General features: G+C 47.7%; 1 protein-coding gene across 1 annotated transcript; it reads left to right on the top strand.

The window, feature by feature from the left end:
• Positions 1-13,595: 13,595 nt before the first annotated feature.
• Positions 13,596-15,885, top strand: LOC141993221 (small ribosomal subunit protein uS14-like). Its single transcript, XM_074962649.1, has 2 exons — positions 13,596-13,669; positions 15,582-15,885. Exon 2 carries the CDS (start codon positions 15,634-15,636, stop codon positions 15,883-15,885), a length of 252 nt encoding a protein of 83 aa, XP_074818750.1. The 5' UTR covers positions 13,596-13,669; positions 15,582-15,633.
• Positions 15,886-22,351: the final 6,466 nt, after the last annotated feature.

The raw sequence follows: 22,351 nt of genomic DNA, 5'->3' as shown, positions 1-22,351 counted from the left end.
ACCTCCTCCTGTACCCCAACCCCCTGCCCCAGGTCAGAATCCCCTCCTGCACCCAAACTCCTTCCCAGATGCCACACCCCTCCTGTACCCCAACCCCCTGCCCCAGGTCAGAATCCCCTCCTGCACCCAAACTCCTTCCCAGACCCTGCACCCCCTCCTGCACCCTAACCCCCTGCCCCCCAGGTCAGAATCCCCTCCTGCACCCAAACTCCTTCCCAGACCCCACACCCCCTCCTGTATCCCAACCCCCTGCCCCAGGTCAGAATCCCCTCCTGCACCTCCTTGTTTAGGAAGGCAGAGAGTAATTACTGGGGCTAAAATTACCCAAGATAGACATGCCCTTTAAGAACCTCCCACTGCACAGGGACTACAAGAACCAATCATACAGTTCCACATTAGACATTATTAGTTACATTGAGGAAGATGGGGATTAATATGAGAATTGAAAGGTAGATAAGGAACTGGATAAAGGGGAGACTACAACAGGTCATACCAAAAAGTGAACTGAGGGAGGTTGCTAATGAAGTTCCTCAGAGATTGGTCTTGGGACCAAACTTAACATTTTAATTCATGACCTTGACACAAAAAGTGGGAGCATGCTAATAAAAATTGAGGATGACACAAATTGGGAGGTATTGCCAATAAGGAGGAGGATTGGAATATCAAACAAGAAGATTTGGATGACCTTGGAAACTGGAATAATAGAAATGGGATGAAATGTAATAGTGCAAGGTCATACACTTAGGGACTAACCACAAGAATTTTTGCTAGAAACTGGGGACGTATCAGTTGGAAGAGACAGAGGAGGAGAAAGACCTGGGTGTACTGGTTGACTACGAGGTGCCAATGTGATGCAGCCTTGAAAAAGGCTAATGCAGTCCTAGGATGCATCAGGCGAGGTATTTCCGGTAGAGATAGGGAAGTGTTATTGCCATTATACAAGGCACTGGTGAGACTTCGTCTGGAGTAGTATGTGCAGTTTTGGTTTCCCATGTTGAAGAAAGATGAATTCAAACTGGAACAGGTGCAGAGAAGGGCTGCTAGGATGATCCGGGGAATTCAAAACCTACCTTATGAGAGGAGACTCAAATAGCCTGGCTTGTTTAGCCTAACCAAACGAAGGCTGAGGGGAGATATGATTGTTCTCTATAAATACATCAGAGGGATAAATACTAGGAGGGAGAGGAGTTATTTAAGTGCCAATGCCGATATAGGAACAAATAGCTATAAACTGGCCACCAACAAGTTTAGGCTTGAAATTAGACAAAGGATTCTAATCACCAGAGGAGTGAAGTTCTGGAACAGCCTTTCAAGGGACACACTGGGGGGTAAAAATCCTAACTGGCTTCAAGACTGAGCTTGATAAATTTATGGAGGGGATGGGATAATGAGACTGCCTTACAATGGCATGTGGCCCATCTGTGACTAAGGGATGTCTACACTAAGAAATTAAGTCGAATTTGTAGAAGTCGGTTTTTTAGAAATCATTTTTATATAGTCGATTGTGTGTGTCCCCACACAAAATGCTCTAAGTGCATTAAGTACATTAACTCGGCGGAGTGCTTCCACAGTACCGAGGCTAGCGTTGACTTCCGGAGTGTTGCACTGTGGGTAGCTATCCCACAGTTCCTGCAGTCTCCGCCACCCATTGGAATTCTGGGTTGAGATCCCAATGCCTGATGGGCCAAAACACATTGTCGTGTGTGGTTCTGGGTACATGTCGTCAGGCCTCCGTTCCCTCCCTCCCTCCGTGAAAGCAATGGTAGACAATTGTTTCGTGCCTTTTTTCCTGAGTTACCTGTGCAGATGCCATACCACGGCAAGCATGGAACCCGCTCAGCTCACTGTCACCGTATGTCTCCTGGGTGCTGGCAGATGTGGTACTGCATTGCTACATAGCAGCAGCAACCCATTGCCTTGTGGCAGCAGATGGTGCAATAGGCCTGAAAACCATCGTCATTGTGTCCGAGGTGTTCCTGGCCGCCTCAGTAAGGTCGGTCAGGAGCGTCTGGGCAGACATGGGCGCAGGGACTAAATTAGGAGTGACTTGACCAGGTCATTCTCTTTAGTCCTGTAGGCGGTCCTATTGTATCATCTTATGGTGACTAGGCAGGAGATGAGGATGGCTATCAGTCCTATTGCACCATCTTCTGCTGGGCAGGCAGGAGATGTGGATGGCTTGCAGTCCTACTGCACTGTCTGCTGCCAGCCAAAGATGTAAAAGATAGATGGAGTGGATCAAAAGAAGAAATAGATCAGATCTGTTTTGTATTCATTTGCTCCCCCCTCCCTCCCTCCATGAAATCAACAGCCGACAATCGTTTTGGTGAGGTCTGACAGGGGCACCTTGAAAACTTTAATGGAGATTCAGTTCCACCTGAAATACCAGAGGGAGAGATAGCTTAGTGGGTTGAGCATTGGCCTGCTAAACCCAGGGATATGAGTTCAATCCTTGAGGGGGCCATTCTGTGTGACAGTTGTTTTTGTTTCTCCTTGATGTAAAGCCTTTGTTGATTTTAATTCCCTGTAAGCCAATTCTGTAAGCCATGTCATCCGTCGCCCCTCCCTCCATCAGAGCAAGGGCAGACAATCGTTCCGCGCCTTTTTTCTGTGCAGATGCCATACCACGGCAAGCATGGAGCCCACTCAGATCACTTTGGCAATTAGGAGCACATTAAACACCACGCGCATTATCCAGCAGTATATGCAGCTCCAGAACCTGGCAAAGCGAAACCGGGCGAGTAGGCGACGTCAGCGTGGTGACGAGAGTGATGAGGACATGGACACAGACTTTTCTCAAAGCATGGGCCCTGGCAATGCGGGCATCATGGTGCTAATGGGGCAGGTTCATGCGGTGGAACGCCGATTCTGGGCCTGGGAAACAAGCACAGACTGGTGGGACCACATAGTGTTGCAGGTCTGGGACAATTCCCGGTGGCTGCGGAACTTTCGCATGAGTAAGGGCACTTTCATGGAACTTTGTGACTTGCTTTCCCCTGCCCTGAAGCACATGAATACCAAGATGAGAGCAGCCCTCACAGTTGAGAAGCGAGTGGCAATAGCCCTGTGGAAGCTTGCAATGCCAGACAGCTACCGGTCAGTTGGGAATCAATTTGGAGTGGGCAAATCTACTGTGGGGCCTGCTGTGATGCAAGAAGCCAACGCAATCAAAGACCTGCTGATATCAAGGGTAGTGACCCTGGGAAATGTGCAGGTCATAGTGGATGGCTTTGCTGCAATGGGATTCCCTAACTGTGGTGGGCCATAGACGGAACCCATATCCCTATCTTGGCACCGGAGCACCAAGCCGGCGAGTACATAAACCGCAAGGGATACTTTTCAATAGTGCTGCAAGCACTGGTGGATCACAAGGGACATTTCACCAACATCAATGTGGGATGGCCGGGAAAGGTACATGACGCTCGCATCTTCAGGAACTCTGATCTGTTTCAAAAGCTGCAGGAAGGGACTTTATTCCCAGACTAGAAAATAACCGTTGGGGATGTTGACATGCCTATAGTTATCCTTGGGGACCCAGCCTACCCCTTAATGCCATGGCTCATGAAGCCATACACAGGCAGCCTGGACAGTAGTCAGGAGCTGTTCAACTACAGGCTGAGCAAGTGCAGACTGGTGGTGGAATGTGCATTTGGACATTTAAAAGCACGCTGGTGCAGTTTACTGACTCGGTTAGACCTCAGTGAAACCAATATTCCCACTGTTATTACTGCTTGCTGTGCGCTCCACAATATCTGTGAGAGTAAGGGGGGAGACGTTTATGGTGGGGTGGGAGGTTGAGGCAAATCACCTGGCTGCTGGTTACGTGCAGCCAGACACCAGGGTGGTTAGAAGAGCACAGGAGGGTGCCGTGCGCATCAGAGAAGCTTTGAAAATCTTTGAAATCTTTGAAATCTTTGAAAACCAGTTTCATGACTGGCCAGGCTACGGTGTGAAAGTTCTGTTTGTTTCTCCTTGATGAAACCCTCCGCTCCTTGGTTCACTCTACTTCCCTGTAAGCTCACCACCCTCCCCTCCTCCCTTCGATCACCGCTTGCAGAGGCAATAAAGTCATTGTTGCTTCACATTCATACATTCTTTATTAATTCATCACACAAATAGGGGGATAACTGCCAAGGTAGCCTGGGAGTGGTGGTGGAGTAGGGAAGGACAAGGCCACACAGCACTTTAAAAGTTTAAAACTTTAAAACTTATTGAATGCCAGCCTTCTGTTGCTTGGGCAGTCCTCTGGGGTGGAGGGGCTGGGTGGCCGGAGGCCCCCCCACCACGTTCTTGGGTATCTGGGTGAGGAGGCTATGGAACTGGGGAGGAGGGCGGTTGTTTACACAGGGGCTGTAGCGGCGGTCTGTGCTCCAACTGCCTTTCCTGCAGCTCAACCATATGCTGGAGCATATTAGTTTGATCCTCCAGCAGCCTCAGCATTGAATCCTGCCTCCTCTCATCATGCTGCCATCACCTTTCAGCTTCAGCCGTCTCTTCGGCCCGCCACCTCTCCTCCTGGTCATTTTGTGCTTTCCTGCACTCTGACATTGTCTGCCTCCATGCATTTGTCTGTGTTCTGTCAGTGTGGGAGGACAGCATGAGCTCAGAGAACATTTCATCGTGAGTGCATTTTTTTTTTCACCTTCTAATCTTCACTAGCCTCTGGGAAGGAGAAGATCCTGTGATCCTTGAAACACATGCAGCTGGTGGAGAAAAAAAAAGGGACAGTGGTGGTATTTAAAAAGACACATTTTATAGAACAATGGGTACACTCTTTCACGGTAAACCTTGCTGTTAACATTACATACATAGCACATGTGCTTTCGTTCCAAGGTCACATTTTGCCTCCCCCCACCGCATGGCTAGCCCCTCAACCCTCCCCGTGCCTAACAGTAGGGAACATTTCTGTTCAGCCACAGGCAAACAGCCCAGCAGGAACGGGCACCTCTGAATGTCCCCTTAAGAAAAACACCCTACTTCAACCAGGTGACCATGAATGAGATCACTGTCCTGAAGATAACACAGAGAGATAAAGAACGGATGTTGTTTGAATGCCAGCAAACATACACTGCAATGCTTTGTTCTGCAATGATTCCCAACTACGTGCTACTGGCCTGGAGTGGTAAAGTGTCCTACCATGGTGGACGGAATAAGGCTGCCCTCCCCAGAAACCTTTTGCAAAGGCTTTGGGAGTACATCCAGGAGAGCCGCAAATGCCAGGGCAAATTAATCCTTTCACATGCTTGCTTTTAAACCATGTATAGTATTTTAAAAGGTACACTCACCGGAGGTCCCTTCTCTGCCTGCCGGGTCCAGGAGGCAGCCTTGGGTGGGTTCGGGGGGTACTGCCTCCAGGTCCAGGGTGAGAAACAGTTCCTGGCTGTTGGGAAAACTGGTTTCTCTGCTTGCTTGCTGTGAGCTATCTACAACATCATCATCATCATCTTCCTCGTCCCCAAAACCTGCTTCCATGTTGCCTCCATCTCCATTGAAGGAGTCAAACAACACGGCTGGGGTAGTGATGGCTGAACCCCCTAAAATGGCATGCAGCTCATCATAGAAGTGGCTCTGGGGCTCTGTTTGGGGCTCTGACCCAGAGTGGCCATTTGCGTCTCTGGTTTTCTGGTAGGCTTGCCTCAGCTCCTTAAGTTTCACGCGGCACTGCTTCGGGTCCCTGTTATGGCCTCTGTCCTTCATGCCCTGGGAGATTTTGACAAATGTTTTGGCATTTCGAAAACTGGAACGGATTCCTCTCCCCATACAACGATCAGATCCCGTACCTCCTGTTTGGTCCATGCTGGAGCTCTTTTGCGATTCTGGGACTCCATTATGGTCACCTCTGCTGATGAGCTCTGCATGGTCACCTCTGCTGATGAGCTCTGCACTCACCTGCAGCTTGCCATGCTGGCCAAACAGGAAATGAGATTCAAAAGTTCGCAGGCCTTTTCCTGTCTACCTGGCCACTGCATCTGAGTTGAGAGTGCTGTCCAGAGCGGTCACAATGGAGCACTCTGGGATAGCTCCAGGAGGCCAATACTGTCTAATTGCATCCACAGTACCCCAAATTCGACCCGGCAAGGCTGATTTCAGCGCTAATCCCCTTGTCGGGGGTGGAGTAAGGAAATCGATTTTAAGAGCCCTTTAAGTTGAAAAAAAGGGCTTCATCATGTGGACGGGTGCAGGGTTAAATCGATTTAACGCTGCTAAATTCGACCTCAACTCCTAGTGTAGACCAGGGCTAAGAGTAGGAAAAAGCCCCAGTAGCTGGAGATGGGATGTTAGAGGGGAAGGGTTACTACAGAGAATTCTTTCCCAGGTGGGTGGGTGGAGGGGTCTTGCCCACATACTCAGGGTTTAATTGATCGCCATATTTGGGGTTGGGAAGGAATTTTTCCCTGGATCAGATTGGCAGAAACCCTGGGGTTTGTGTCTTCCTCTGCAGCATGGCGCATGTGTCACTTGCTGGTTCAAACAAGAGTAAATGGTGGATTCTCTGTAATTTGAAGTCTTTAAATCATGATGGGAGGACTTCATTAACTCTGCCAGAGACTAGGGGTCTATTACAGGAGTGGGTGGGTGAGGTTCTGTGGCCTGTGATGTGCAGGAGGTCAGACTCGATGATCACAATGGATCCTTCTGGCCTTAAAGTCCATGAGACCCCTAGCACACTGGTTCAGGACTGAGGAAATTGGATCCTCTGCTGAACCACTATTCCCTACAACATCTGACTTTTCCTTGAAGGTCTACCATCCAGCTACTGCCCTCACTTGAAGCTGCATTCCTTTATAAGAAGATCACAGAATGAGTGGTAAAGGGCTGAGGATACTAACAGAGCCTGTACAATATTCAGATAATTTCCATCTTTCAAGCATCAGCATTTTGATTCTTAAAGAAACTCTTGGCATAAATGTTCCTTGCATTCAATTCTTTGGCAAAGCCCCCTAGTAAGAGGTACATAAGTCAAGAAGGGACAACTCTGTGGAGTGCTGATCATGCATGGCCCCTTTCCCAAACCTTATGCACATGAGGACTTTCCACAATAATGTGTATTAAATTAGCCATTGTCATTCCCCAGAGCCAACTATGTCATTAAGCCTCATTATTCCTGCTTTTGCCTCCCCAGCCAGTCTGAAAATGTCCAGGAAGTTTCTGCGCCAAGTTCAGCAGCTGCTAACTTTGTTCATGAGCTTTACTGCTTTGTCTCTGTGGTGTTCATCTGGGAAGTGAGCTAGAAAAAGTGCAGACAGAGCAGTAAAATGGTTTAAAAGGTTCTAATGTTCTGAGCAGTTTGGATGAATGTGAGAATATTGGACCGACTTCCAAAACAAATAGATGGGACTAATCATGGGACCCCTTGTGGACTGGCTCCCATTAGAGCAACTTCTGTCACATGATCATCTGGAACAGATGTGAATCTATCCAGCTTTCATTAGTAGGGTTTGGTCTAAGCTGGGGCTCAGCAACCTGCGGCACGTGTGCCAAAGACAGTACACGAGCTGATTTTTGGCGGCACTCTGCTGCCAGCCAGGGCCCCGGCCGCTGGCACCGCTCAGCCCGCTGCCTGCCTGGATGATCGGAACCCCAGGCAGGCAGCGGGCTGAGTGGGGCCGGTGGCCAGGACCCCAGCTGGCAGGAGCTGGCGGACGGAACCACAGACCAGCAGCAGGCTGAGCGGGGCTGGCAGACAGGACCCCGCTGGGCCTAGGGGTCCCGGCCGCCAGCTCTGCTCAGCACGCTGCCAGTCTGGGGTTCCATCCGCTGGCTCCTGTAAATGTAAAATGTATAATTGGCACGCCAAACCTTAAATTAATGAAGACTTGGCATGTCACTCCTCAAAGGTTGCCGACCCCTGGTCTAAGCTAGGTTCTTCCCAAAGTTTGGGGTGTTGGTTCTGGTCTTCTCTATTCTGCAGCCTTTCCTTCCTTCAAAAAGCTCTGGAAGACCCATACATTCTTTAAAGCACTCTTGTTGTCAGAGGTGCCAACTTTCAAATGTGCTGGGGGGTGCTTGACCTCCACTGTGCCCCAGGCCCCACCCCCACACCTCCCCTTCCCTCAAAACCCCACCCCACCTCTTCCCATGCCATTCTGCCACCTCCCCCTGAGCATGCCCTGCCCTCGCTCCTGCCTCTCTCCACCAGCGCCCCCTGCATGCCACAGAACAGCTGATCTGCTGTGGGCAGGAGACGCTGGGAGGGAGGGGGAGAAGCTGATCGGCAGGGTGGGAGGCACTTGGGGGGAGGGGGAGGAGCTGATCATGGGGGCTGCCAGTGGGTGCTCAGCACCCACCATTTTTTCCTTGTGGGTGCTCCAGCCCCAGAGCACCCAACAGGCTGACCAGATAGCAAGTGTGAGAAATTGGGACAGTAGGTGGGGGGTAATAGGAGCCTATATAAGAAAAAGCCCCAAATATCGGGACTGTCCCTATAAAATTGGGACATCTGGTCACCCTACACCCACAGAGTCAGCGCATGTGCCTGTTGTATCTGCGGCTGGCCACCCTGTTGCTTTATCTAGCTTAGGAAAAGTGGATCAGGTTGAGTCTGAGTTCGTTAACACAGCTCTCTGACCTGACAAGCTCAATTGAAGTAAAATGTGTTAGCCTGTATCTAGCCTAAGAAAAAAGGCAGAGTTTAGGCAGGGGTACTGAGAGCCATTGAACCAAACTGTAAACCCTGTATATAATGGAAACCACTTCAAGCCAGGGGGTGCAGCAGCACCCCCCCAGCACCCTTAGCTCCAGCACCTCTGAGTTTAGGTGAGGGTTGGCTAGCATGTGTTAGCTAATTCCAACCCAATCTCAACCAATTTCCCTAGTGCAGTCAAACCCTGTGTCTGTCCCTTTCTGTATGGGACCTGCACATGCTCTGTAAATAATAGTAATAAACGGCAGCCAACTTAGAGCAAATAAATATTCTACCAGTGCTCAGTACCAAGCAGAGATCCTAAGATAGACACTCTTGATTAAAAGAGTTTTAGCCATTTGGTTTCATTTCAAGACTTTCCTTTCATAGTGTAACATTCTCCATTTATTGGTTCTCGGTGATTTTGATATCAAATTTGCTCAGTTTACAAATAAAAAGATGGTTTCCGTACCTGCCAGGACCACAGATTCCCCCTGGGTTCTGAGGATCAATTTGTGTTCTTTCTGGCTTGTGGATCATCACTGGAAATAATACCTAATGCTGCCTCGGTGACACCTGTGCAAACCTCTTGTCTTTAGTGGCAACTACTCGTGACACTCTTGTCCCCAGAGAGATGGTATGTGTGTAACTGGGGGATAGAATTTGGTTAGACAGGTGACTTTGCCAATGGATTATAGGGCCCAATCCAATTGATTCCAGTGGGGTTGGATGGGCCCTGGAGTTACCAGCAATAAAGATTCTGCAATCTGAACTGGGTTAGCAATTCTTTTGATAGTTTGTGAGCAAGAAAAGACTCCAGTTCCCTCTCCCAGAGTGGGGTTGGGTCTGCAGGGCTGACAGCGGTAAAAAAGAGTATAATTTGACTTGCTTTCTCTGTAGTTAGCAGCTTTAACTCTGGTACAGGCAGAGAGCAGCTCTGTGTAAGCAGGGGCCATTTTTACACATACATTATTTGGTGCAGAACTGCACTGTAAGGGGCTGCAGTCCTGGTCTGAGCACCGGCTTCCATTAACAAAGGCTATCCGTGTGATCCCAGAAGTAAACTCCTAAACTTAACAAAAGTGGGTTGCAGCGCTTAGCTCAAGGGTGGCCAACCCGTGGCTCCGGAGCCACATGTGGCTCTTCAGAAGTTAATATGCGGCTCCTTGTATCGGCACCGACCGCGGGGCTGGAGCCACAGGTGCCAACTTTCCAATGTGCTGAGGGGTGCTTGCTACTCAATCCCTGACTCTGCCACAGGCCCAGCCCCCACTCCACCCCTTCCCGCCCCCTCCCCTGAGCCTGCCATGCCCTCACTCCTCCCCCTCCACCCAGAGCCTCCTGCATGCCACGAAACAGCTGATCAGGAGGCGCTGGGAGCAGGGGGGATGGAGCTGATGGGGTGGGGGGGCTGCTGACGTATTACAGTGGCTCTTTGGCAATGCACATTGGTAAATTCTGGCTCCTTCTCAGGCTCAGGTTGGCCACCCCTGGCTTAGCTGGATATCACTGGGCTGGTTTGGCTTTTGATCCCTTTGATTTGAACTGTGGTTGTTGGGAACAAATCCATTTTTGTAATGGATTTTTGTTACATAATGTTGGTGTTTTTAGCCCTTCTAATTCTTATTGTCGCCAGATATTCAGAAGGTAACAGTAAGGAATTAATCATCCCAAATAATGAATCACTGGATAGCAACTGGATCCCATCAGAGCAGGCTGGAAAGAGAAAGAAAAGTATCAGAACACTCTCTCCTGGTCAGATTCCTTCTCCGATGTGGCACCGGAAGGCGTTGGCTTCTGATGAATGTCGTGCAGCAGAAGGAAGCAACACCAGCTCTGCCTCTGAAAATTCCCATGCGATTTTTTTCACATGGGCAATCTTGACAGAAGTACCAGCTTAACAATGTCATTTTCACATCTTGCCTTATTAGGCTAATGCTGAGAGACAGTCCATCACACCATAATCTGCAGAACATATTATCCAGGGTGAATTTATAAGGTGCTGTCTTGTTAAATCTCACAGGTGCTGCATGTCATCAGTAACAATGTAATCCTTCAAGAGCTGATGGCTTGAAAAAGATTTTGTACTGGTGCTAGGAAATGTTTAATAATTCACACTGCTATTGGCCTACAAGATGTTGGTAATGTTTTATGCACACACATGATGGGAAGCACTGTACACACACACATCCCAAAACTTGGGTTCACCGTATGAGCAAGAGGCCTATTTGTACACTCACAGAAAGAGTGCTTAGGTTGCACAGAAATCTTCAATGACATGATGTTCATGTTGACATACTGTAATAAGCGGGCCCATCAAATGGCATTGGAAGGCCATTGGATAGGATCATAACTGAATTAACTGCATAATGTGTTGTGAAAAAGGAAAGAAAAAGAAACCCTAAGCAATTAATTAACTAGCGAAGCCAAAATGGAGATAATTCTATCTCCTTTCTCTGGGCTGCAGAAGATCATGAGTTCATTTCCATAACAATGCTGTCTGCCTGTGTAAGTGCAATGTCCTAAGCACCACATTTGAAATAGAATTATCAGGGAACTAAAGCTTTCATAATTGATAATAAATGTGTTGTTAGTGCCTGACAAGCTGGCAACATGTGAGTAATTATCTAATTAACCAATTAACCTCAACCTAGCAGAAGTGATGAAGGGGAATTGACACATTCCTCCTGCTTTATTAAGATTCTGTCCATTTCCCAGTGGACTTTTGCAGAACAAGATGAGGAGACGTATTCAAGCACTGTTGCCTAGTGTCAGATTTGAGTGACTGCTCAGAGACATGGCATCAAGTCGCCTCAGGAAGATCAGACTCGATATACCCCACATGTCCAAGGCTCTCTCGTCATAGCCATACTGAGCCTATTCACAAAAGAGGGGGACATTAGCCTTGGTTTTGTGGTGTAGAAGAACACCGAGGTCCCAATCCTGTGAGGTGCTGAGAAGGGCTTGTTTTTAAAGAACACTTTCCTATTTTTTTGCAAAAAATGTTGAAGGAAACAAACAATTTTCATTTCTGTAAAAATGTTTCACGAGGGTTTTTCAAGGAAAAAATTTGAAATGAAACAAAATGAAAAAAATTATAAAGGTTTGGGGTTTTTTTTCCTGCAACTTTCCCTCTTTTACTTTTTTCCCCTTAGAGGGAAAAATTTCCCCTCTCTTTTCCAATGGGGGAAAAAGTCAAAAATAGAAAGCGAGGGGAAAAAACTCAGAGTCCAAACCAAACATTTTCTACTGAAAATTTTCATCAAGCAAAATTTTGACTAAAATTAATTTTTTTGTAAAAAATTTTCATTTTTTGTCAAAAGCCATTTTCCCTCACAAAATATATGCCAACAGATGTCCCTCCCCCATCTGCTGCAAGATGCTCCCATTGGAGCTGAGTACGCCAGGCACCGTACTGAGTCAGACTTTAAATGCATTGCACCAAATGAAGTTCTAATTTTCTTGGGTACATCTCTTACAAAGTCAATGGAGCTTACAAGCCAATGGGAGCCTGTTAGCTAAAATGGAAATAGGAACAGTGCCATGTTTACTTCACATCCCTCCTCTTAGCTCATTCCCTAAGCTTAATTTAGCCCTTGCTGTCTAGTGGCTTCAGATACCTCCACCCAATCCCAGCAGTTCTCCTTTAGCTGTAGCTTCAGGATCTCTAGAAGACCCAGCAGAGATAACACAATCATGCACAGTCTGTGGCAAGTGCTGTGCAGTGTAGCATGTGCTGGAGCAGTCTGTATGCAAAGCATGCATGGTGCTGGAAGAGCTCGTAGTATGGCAGGGCTCAGCTGTTCTGAGGTATTTGGTCTAATTCTTCCTGCCTGGCACCTTGTCTCATCATTTACACTTCTTCAAAGTGGGTGTGAAAAGCTCCTACACTGAGAGGAGAATTCACACAGCCATTGTGCACAGGTGTAAATGACCACACAAGGTGCCTGTCAGAGAATCAGATGCAGGAGGACAGATTTTCAAAAGTCCTCAGGACCTCATGTGCCAAGCTCTGAAAATCTAGTCACTGTCTCAGGGCTTGTCTAAACACAAGAGTTCCTATTCTTCTACTGTACTGGTGTAGTTAAAGTGGGATAACACACCTAGTGTAGACACAGTTATACGGTATCACAGCAGATACACAGCAGATCTTGGATACCATTCTGACAGGTGCCTTATCAAGAACTAAGTGAAGAAGGCAGACAATGGTCTCACCTCTGGAGAGGTGGGAGAAGGATTAGTGAGAGCAGACTCTTCATTAGCAGAGATGGTCGTGTAAGCAGGGTCTGAATGAGCTCTTCCCTAACATCTAGTGATGAGCTGGGGGAAAAGACTTCAGGAACCAACTTTGTTTGCATAGATATGTGTACTCTGCCTCGATGTGCAGCATGATAGAGCTGCTTTGCGCAAATGATAATTTTTGGCTGTTTGCAAGTTTTGTTGGTTTGCAAGTCACTTTGGTGTTGAGTGTAGGGGTGATGAAAGGTTGTTGCCCTTGTTGTGTGAGTGAGGGCTTGACCTGCCCTGGTTGAGGGCGGTCACCCTCAACTGAACTTCAGTCGCTAAGCGGAGGGTAGGGATGCCAAATCCCAATGAAGGAGAGAGCGAGTGGGGACAGGTGTTTCAACGGGGTGGTGTGGGCTCTGCCTAAGAGTTCTAGACACCATTTGACACTCCTCCTCTCCACTGTTTAATGACAGAGCTGGTTAGACTCAATTGAGAGTCTTTTCTTTTGTTACAGTTCCCTAGAGCTGAAATCACTGATAACCAGGTCTAGGTGATACTCCTTAGACCTGCGTGGGGTAGTGTCTTCAGTGAAAGAGACTGACCAGTTTGTACTAGCAGTGAGACTCCCTCCCTAAGCGCTGAAATCGCTGAGAACTGCCTGTGTGAAGTTGCTGGGACCTCAAGGCATCGCAGAAGTTGCAGTAGAGAGGCCAGTGGTGGAGTGAACAATGACAAGGCAGCAGCAGAGTAGACAACAATGCAGCGCACAGCAGTGGCAGGCAGCGATGCAGGGTGAACGGTGCGGCAGCAGGAGCTGAGGTATTGGTCGATGCCTCCCCTCACTGGGGGTGGGGGTGGGGGTGGGAGGTGAACTCTGAACTCTGGATCTTCACTGATCAAGGACAACTATGAGTGGGGTGCGCTGGAGGGAGAGGGGAGTGGTGTGTTAAAGGAATGTTTGTTTGGACTTTCACAGCACAAGGTGAGAAATAGGCAAAGGACACTGCCTAATGTATTCTGGAGTGGGTGTTTTGCTCATCATCATATGTTTTTGAATCATGCTTGGTCTTTTATCAAATTAATGCTGGGTTCCTTTCCCCTTTTTTTATTAAAAGTTTTCTTTTCTATACAGACTTTGTGCTTGCAGGAGGGGAAGTATTGCCTCTTAGGAGTGCCCAAGGGTGGTATGTAATTTTCCCAGATTACTGGGTGGGGGGCTGAGCTGTTTCTGTGTTGTATTGATAAAAGGAACCCCTAGATATTGAACCTGGCCCTTGTCGCTGCCAACTCCACAGGCAGAAGAGTTACAGTAGCATCCCTGCTTCTAGATCTGAGAGTGTTCCCATACCAAATCTGTGGAATCACTCACAAAGTAAAGCACAGTTTATCAGGAGTGATGGGGCTCTGACTTTTTACCAGCCAACAAAATCCACATAAAGAGGCAACCATTTTAAGCAGACATAGCAGTGTGTCGAGTCAATATGGATGCATTAATCAGAATGAAGCAAGAGAACTTGTTTGTAATGAGAGTGCAAACACAGCCATCACTTACCAGCACTGGTAAACACATAATTACTGCATGGTGCAATGTTTTGTGATAATTAAATGTGTTTCTTCCATGAGATGATTAATTTATTTTCTAATTAACTGTGTTATGTGTTTGCAGTTTGTTATTCATGGACAATTAGCAACTTTCCCTGACTTTGTTTATTTAATTAATCTTGTTTGCATCTGTGTTACACCCTTGTTTCAGTGGAGACGAAACATGATACATAGTGTTCCTACTCTCACATGAACTAGATGTAACTTCCTCAAGGGGTCCTGGCAGGTTCGATGGTTTCTGGAAAAGCCAGTTCTGTGCACAAAAATGCACTGCAGCTGATTTCCTTCATCCCTCATCAGCTGAATGGTCTGTTGCTGGAGTTTAGTAATGGGCAAACTGGTATGGACAAAATAAGAGCCATCCTGAACCTTCCGGCCCAGGACTAGTTCAAGTAAATCTGGAGCTTGCTGTGAGTTCAATTAATTACCAGTCCTACCCCACACACCCAGCGTTTCCTTCTCAAGTCCCCAGACAACCAACCTGAGCATTTAATTCGCTCTTCTTCCCTCATCCCTCAGTCTTTCATTTCCTGCCTCCTCTCCTTTAGAAACCTTCCCCTCCCTCTCTGTCCTGCAGGGCTTCCTGTGCACCAGCTGGGACAGGACAGTGAATCTGCCCCTAAATATTGTTTGTGTCCCCATGCTCTTTCTGGAATAACATGCTTGGCCTTCGGGCTGGACAGGTTGGAAATGGCTGTCTTAGAGCTTCACACTGGGCTCCCAGCACAGGGGTGCTCCAAAGTGGGTGGGCACTTTTAAAAAATCCAGAGTTCAGTATCTGTTCCCCCTTTGCTGAAGGGTCTCTTTGGTTTCCCCAAACTTGCCTGAATTGCTCAAACAGCTGAAGGGAAAAGTGACATTGGCATTTGTCTGGAAGAAAGGCCCATTTCCTGTCAATCACAGCTGAACATTTAGTTTCTTTCCCATTAACTAATCATCTGTGGGTTAGCCACACATGCAGAACTTCTAAACGGCATCAGAACACTTTCCCAGTCACGATTACAAAATTGGGCTCTGTGATTAATTCTGCTCCTTGACAGACTTCTTGCTGTGTGTGGAATAAAGCAAACCAGTCCTGGGCTAATGCTTAGTCATGGCTAAGCTCGATCATAGCTGTCTCCTGTTCCAGGCTTCCTGCTGGGTCTCCAGATTCCTTGGGCGCGGTGTGAGCAGCGGGCAGGATGGGTTACCAGCAGCTCTACTGGAGCCACCCTAGGAAGTTCGGAAAGGGCTCCCGCTCGTGCCACGTGTGCTCAAACCGCCACGGCCCGATCCGCAAGTACGGGCTGAACACGTGCCGGCAATGCTTCCACCAGTACGCCAAGGACATCGGCTTCGTCAAGTTGGACCAAACACTTCTCAAGAAGATGAGATGTCACAAGGAGACTACTGGACATAATTCTCTGCCTAATTTGGATAACTGGGCATGCTAAATTTACCAAGTCTTTGCCATGCTATTTTGTGTATAAAATAAAATAGCCGAACAGTCCAAATAAATAAATAAATAAAAAAGCTTCCAGCTGCTGTTCTTATCCTTGGAAAAGCCTCCTTGGAATACACTTGACTCACACAGGTGGCCTCAGGTGCCAGGGAATTCCCTGTTTGTGTGCTTTCCACAGAACGAATGGTCAGAACGATAGTCAGTAATTGTCCCCAAAACCTAAAGCCAGTGCTGCCCAAACCCACACAGCTGAAAACAAGTAACCATTCCTCCTTCTTTATTATGTATTATGCACCATATCCAATGTTGCACTAGCACCCTTAGCCCTGTGTCAGCAAGGAAACTAGGGAAGGAGACCTTTGTTCAATTCCCTGCTTCACCACAGGGCAAGTCACTTAGGCTCCTAACTCCCATTAAAATGGATTTCAATGGGAGTTAGGAATCTCAGTCCCTTTGAAAGTGTGGGCCTTAATTTTTCTGTGCCTTTCTGTACAATGGGGATAATAGCACTGCCTTGACACACACACATCAGTGATGGGAGGATGAATCCATTAGAGACTGTGAGGTGTTCAGTAGCCTGTGATAGGATGTTCACTCCACACAGGAGTGGAAGGGGTTAATGGAGGCCTTGTAGGCCTATCACAATCCACCCTGGAAAGAGCAGTGGAGGTGAGTCCTCCTAGCAGCCTAGGGAGGCTTCATAGGAAGCAGCCAGTTGGGGAGAGGCTGTATGGAGCAGCCAGTCAGGGCCCAGTGGGCTAGTACAAAAGGAGCTGCAGGGTAGAGCAGGGGCAGTTCCTGTGGGGAGCCCAAGGAGTGAGGACTGTTCTTAGCAGGCTGCAGTAAGGGTAGCATCTTGGACAGAGCAGTTGCTGGCTGGGACCAGGAGAGCAAGAGGGAGCTCCTGGCTAGTTGCTGGGACTTGCTGGCTGAAAGCCCTGAGATAATGGTGAAGAAGGTGCTGGGGCCATGAGGAAATGGCCCTGGGAAGTGAAACAGCATTAAAGGAAGTTAAGGAGACCCAGCAGGAGGCTGTTATCTATAGGTTCCCTGAGTTGGGACTGTGACGGGTTTGGTCACAGAGACCCCCTTGGGACCGTCCCCTGATGTGCTGAGATTACCTCTGAACCCATTTTCCCTGCCAGCTTGGGACTCCAGAACCCTGCTTTGTTGAGCCAGACATCCTAGTCTGCTACAACACAGACCCAGGTCTGGTCCACACCCCCAAAGCTGCAGACTCTAACAAAAAACTGCTCAGCAGGTTTCCTATCTCCAGAACCCAGACATCCAATGGGATCCAAACCCCAAATAAATCCATTTTACTCTGTATAAAGCTTATACAGGTAAACTCATAAATTGTCCACCCTCTATATCACTAATAGAGAGACATGCACAGCTGTTTGCTCCCCCAGGTTAATTAATTAACTTCCTCTGGGTTAATTAATAAACAAAAGTGATTTTATTAAGTATAAAAATAGGATTTAAGTGGTTTCAACAGACAGAACAAAGCATGTTACTAAGCAAAATAAAGCAAAAACATGCAAGTCTAAGCCTAATACATTAAGAATCTGTTTACAGGTAAAATCTCACCCTCAGAGATGTTCCAATAAGCTTCTTTCACAGACTAGACTCCTTCCTAGTCTGGGCCCAATCCTTTCCCCTGGTTCAGTCCTGTTAGTTCCGGCTCAGGTGGTAACTAGGGGATTTCTCATGACTGGCAGCCCCCCCCCCCTTGTTCTGCTTCACCCCCTTTTATAGCTTGGGCCCTAGGCGGGAACCGTTTGTCTCTCTGGATCCCCACCCCTTCTTCTAAATGGAAAAGCACCAGGTTTAAGATGGATTCCAGTATCCTATGACATGGTCACATGTCCTGTGAGACCTCATTCTTCATTCTTCCAGGGCTGGCCCGCACATACCCAGGGAGGTTTGCAAGTAAACAGAGCCATTTACAAGCAATTGTCCTAGTCAGTGGGAGCCATCAAGCTTCCAAACCACCATTAATGGCCCACATATTGCATAATTACAGTAGGACTTCAGAGTTATACTTCATATTTCTAGCTTCAGATACAAGAATGATACATACATACAAATAGGAGGAACACACTCAGTAGATTATAAGCTTTGTAATGATACCTTACAAGAGACCTTTTGCATAAAGCATATTCCAGTTACATCATATTTACACTCCTAAGTATATTTCCATAAAACATATGGAGTGCAACGTCACAGGACCCAGAGTCGTGGGCAGGCCCACATCCCCTCCACTTGCCATGATTGTGGCCTGATTATTGAACAATGGTACCCATCCCCAGAAGGAGGAAACATGGATAGTGGCATGGCCAGTGGGCTGAGTCATGAAGAGGACTCTGCAGTTCCTGGATTGGCACCACTGGCACCACTGGAGGAGGGCACACCCACTGGTAGAGCTAATCCCCAGGATGGCCAGCAGGAGACAATGCCATGGAGAGTGAACACTGTCACAGGCCCTAGAAGTATCTAAAATAGATAGAGTCAGAGCTAAATTCCATTACCAAATTGTCTTAACAATATTATCCTTAAGATTTGTTAGTGAATGGGGTTGATGCAGGTACGTGGGGTGGTGAACGTTTAGTTTTTAATGGTGCCCCGTGGGTAGCTCCTTCCTTCCAAAGATTTTAAAGCATTAACATTAATCTATTAACATCACAAAGACACACTCTGAGAGGGTTCATGTTATTAGCTGCGTTTCAGAGATGAAATGACCTGCATAAGGCCAGACTTCAAGTTGGGGCAGAACGGGGAAACAGAAATCAGGTTACCTAGTTCCCAGTTCTGTCCTTTAACCATAAGACCATTTTTCTGCCTCTCTACTGTCCTGGAAGGCAGCTGCAGTGTACAGACTCCAGCCTTTTATTTAGTGAGTTGGTTCCCAGTCACTATCTCCCACCTGCCTAGTGGTGGATGAATGCATGTGTGTTTTTAAAACTAGGAAAATAAAGTGTGATATTATACACAGATACTGACTCCATGGGTGCTCCAGGGCTGGAGCACCCACAGGGAAAAATTAGTGGGTGCTCTGCACCCACCGGCAGCCAAGCTCCCCCCTCCTCACCTCCTTCTTTCTCCCCGCAGCGCGCTGCATCCCCACTCCTCCCCCTACCTCCCAGTGCTTCCCACCCGCCGCCTAACAGCTGTTTGGCAGTGCTTAGGATTTTCTGTGAGGGAGGAGCGGGGACGTGCCGCGCTCAGGGGAGGAGGTGGAGAAGAAGCTGGGTGGGGACTTGGGGGAAGGGGGCAGGAAGGGGTAGGGGCTGGGGTGAGGAAAGGCAGGGTGGGGAGGGAACTTTGGGGAAGGAGTGGAATCGGGGTGGGGTGAGGGCGGTGCAGGGCTGGGCCAGGGGAGGGGTCGAGCACCCACCGGGCAGAGGGGAAGTCGTCGGCGCCTATGATATTATATGATATATTTGAAAGGAACTAAACAACACAGGCTGTTGTAAATGCAGGCCATCAGAGAACTTGAACATTTCCTGACTGCGTGTTAAAATCTTCATTAACTTACATGATATGGTAGTAACCGGCTAGGGCATGATCCAAAGCCCATTGATGTCAATGGCAGTTTTCCCCTTGACTTTAATGGACTTTGAACTAGGCCTTGAATAAAGGGGTTTCTGAACCTATGGACAAGGCCAAGTTAGCTTTCTATTTGACCTGACCACTTAACGCTGTTTCAGAGGTATCTCATCTTTGGCCAATTTTTTACCCAGTTCAACCCAGTTGCTCGGCTTTGCTCAGGTGTGGGCAGTTCCAGATTTGGCAAGTGTGTACAGGCTATTGGGTGCCAGCGATGAGCCACAATCAGACAAATTGGCCCAGGCTGGCTGATTTCTTCCTTGTATGACGGCTTTTGTTCCTGGAATGCTCCGGATCAGATGTACGAGCTGGGTCTGTTCATTCATGAATATTTAATGTCCTCGCTTTCCAGCCTGCCCCTCTGTCCACACGGTGTCAGGGAGGCAGGGAGAGCATAATGCTGCTCAGTGATGAGGTTCTGAGATGGAGCCACCAGCTCTCAATGGTGACAAAATGGCTGAATGTGTTTTTATTCACCCACGACTTCGACAGATGGGAACTTGATCCCTTTAATACAATAAATAATAAATAACAGTAAGGCATAAGAAAAATCTATACTGAATTATCCCAAGTCATGAACACATTGGAGATTTAAAGCCCCTGCTGTCATGATGAGGCTGTCTAAAGTGACTGACCCATCTATACCATAAGAAGTCCCTTAAGGTGCTAACAAAGATTCACTAATGTGTGTAATGACTGGCTCCAAACTGTGAGGCCAGGAGTAGAGACAAATGCATTTCAGTCAAACAGCAAGTGTAATTGCTACCCTTTACATAACATGCTCTTTGCTGCAGCAGTGGTTCAATTCTGAAGGAACAACAGCCATTGATACTCGGTTGGTGCTTGTGGCAGGAGATTTCATTAATTACACAGAGCGCAATTTGGCTGAGTGGCTATCTGGGGAAAGAGGCATTCTTTCCCATCCTTGTCAACTGATTTTTCCACTGATCACAATTCCCATCTCGTAGGCTCCTAATTACGTTAATTACAAGTTGGCATTGAACAAAAGAAATAAAAGCTTAATAGAACCAAATGTGATTCATATAACATGGGAGGCCAAGTGCACACTGTACTTGTTTCATTAAGGAGTAATATTGCTGCACTGCTATTTAAAAAAAAATGCATTTAAGAAATACAACTGAGGGTGAATAAATAGTACAGAGAAGTGATATATTGCAAGATGCATGTCAGTGCAGAGAGTTACTGGGTATGAATTCATTTCCCACATCATCATGGACAGCGGGTGAAGCTTCCCATGGGGAAGGGTAGTCCTGTTTTCCCTGCGACCCCGCCCCAGGACCTGCCCCTGCTCTGCCCACTCACCCCCCCTCCTGCCACTGCTTGCTGCATTCCTTCTCTCCTCTTTCCCTGCCTCATAATACAAGAGCAAAGGGGAGGAGAGTGGAAGAGAGGAGGGACACAGGGAGCAGCGGGGACTCCCAGAGAAGGGGGGTGGAGTGGAGGAGAGGAGGGACTCACCATGCAGAGGCAGGCGGTGGGGGCCTTGCGGGGGGGAGGTGGAGCGCTGGCAGGGCCACCATGGCCCAGGCGTCCGGCGGCAGGTGGCTGCACCGGCAGAGGCTTAGCTTCCCCTGGCCTATTACACCTACCACCTATGTATATCAGATGGGTAGGCAGTCTGCTGGCTCTAGCACCTATTGCCTTAGACAGGGTACATTCTCAAAGCTATTAATGCAACCAGTGGTAGAGGTGAGAAGATTATGTCGGGGGAGGGAGGGATACAGATTGAAGGGTCTCGAGAGAATCTTTACAGTTAATCAGAATTTGGGGTATGGGGCGGCTTCCATATGAGGAGAGATTAATAAGACAGGGACGTTTCAGCTTGGAAAAGAGATGACTGAGGAGGGATATGATAGAGGTCTATAAAATCATGACTGGTGTGGAGAAAAAAGAAAAGGAGTACTTGTGGCACCTTAGAGACTAACCAATTTATTTGAGCATAAGCTTGTGGAGAAAGTAAATAAGGAAATGTTATTTACTCCTCATAACACAAGAACTAGGGGTCACCAAATTAAATTAATAGGAAGCAGATTTAAAACAAACAAAAGGAAGTATTTTTTCACAAAAAGCACAGTCAGTCTGTGGAACTCCTTATCAGAGGGTGAAGGCCAAGACGTTAACGGGGTTAAAAAGAGAACTAGATAAATTCATGGAGGAGAGGTCCATCAATGGCTGTTAGCCAGGATGGGCAGGGATGGTGTCCCTAGCCTCTGTTTGCCAGAAGCTGGGAATGTGTGGCAGGGGATGGATCACTTGATGATTTTCTGTTCTGTTCATTCCCTCTGGGGCACCGGGCATTGGCCACTGTCAGAAAACAGGGTACTGGGCTGGATGGACCTTTGGTCTGACCCATTAGGGCCGTTCTTATGTTCCCTATGGAACATTTTTTTTTGGTCTGAAAATGCTGATTCATGGAAAACAAAATATTTTGTGGGAAAATGATTTAGATGAAAGTTTGTTTAGAAAGAAAAACTGAAACAAGCACATCAGTAAGACAGAAACATTGTCCTGTGAAACGACAAATCCATTTCCTGCCCAGCTCTATTAATCCTTATCTAGCTGTAAAGCTCCAACAGTGATAGCGGGAAGGCTGGGGGATAATGGGCAAACCTGAGACAGAGGGATAAAAGAATGAGGGGAGGTCTGGCAGGAGATGAACAGAAAGACTTGGGAGGACAGTGGGAAGGGGAGGCTTTGGAGTGGGAGTGCTGGGGATTGTGCCCCAGTGATCAGCACGGAGCAGTATAAAAAGGCTGCTGAGCCCTCCAAAGGGCACCTTTCCCTTGCCATGGGGGTTGCTTTGCTGCAGCATTCCCTGTGCTCAGGCT

The sequence above is a fragment of the Natator depressus genome, chromosome 9, assembly GCF_965152275.1.
Source record: "Natator depressus isolate rNatDep1 chromosome 9, rNatDep2.hap1, whole genome shotgun sequence".
In the NCBI taxonomy this organism is placed as follows: domain Eukaryota; kingdom Metazoa; phylum Chordata; order Testudines; family Cheloniidae; genus Natator; species Natator depressus.
The sequence above is the reverse complement of the archived record's forward strand: the minus strand, read 5'-3'. Positions and strand labels throughout refer to the sequence as shown.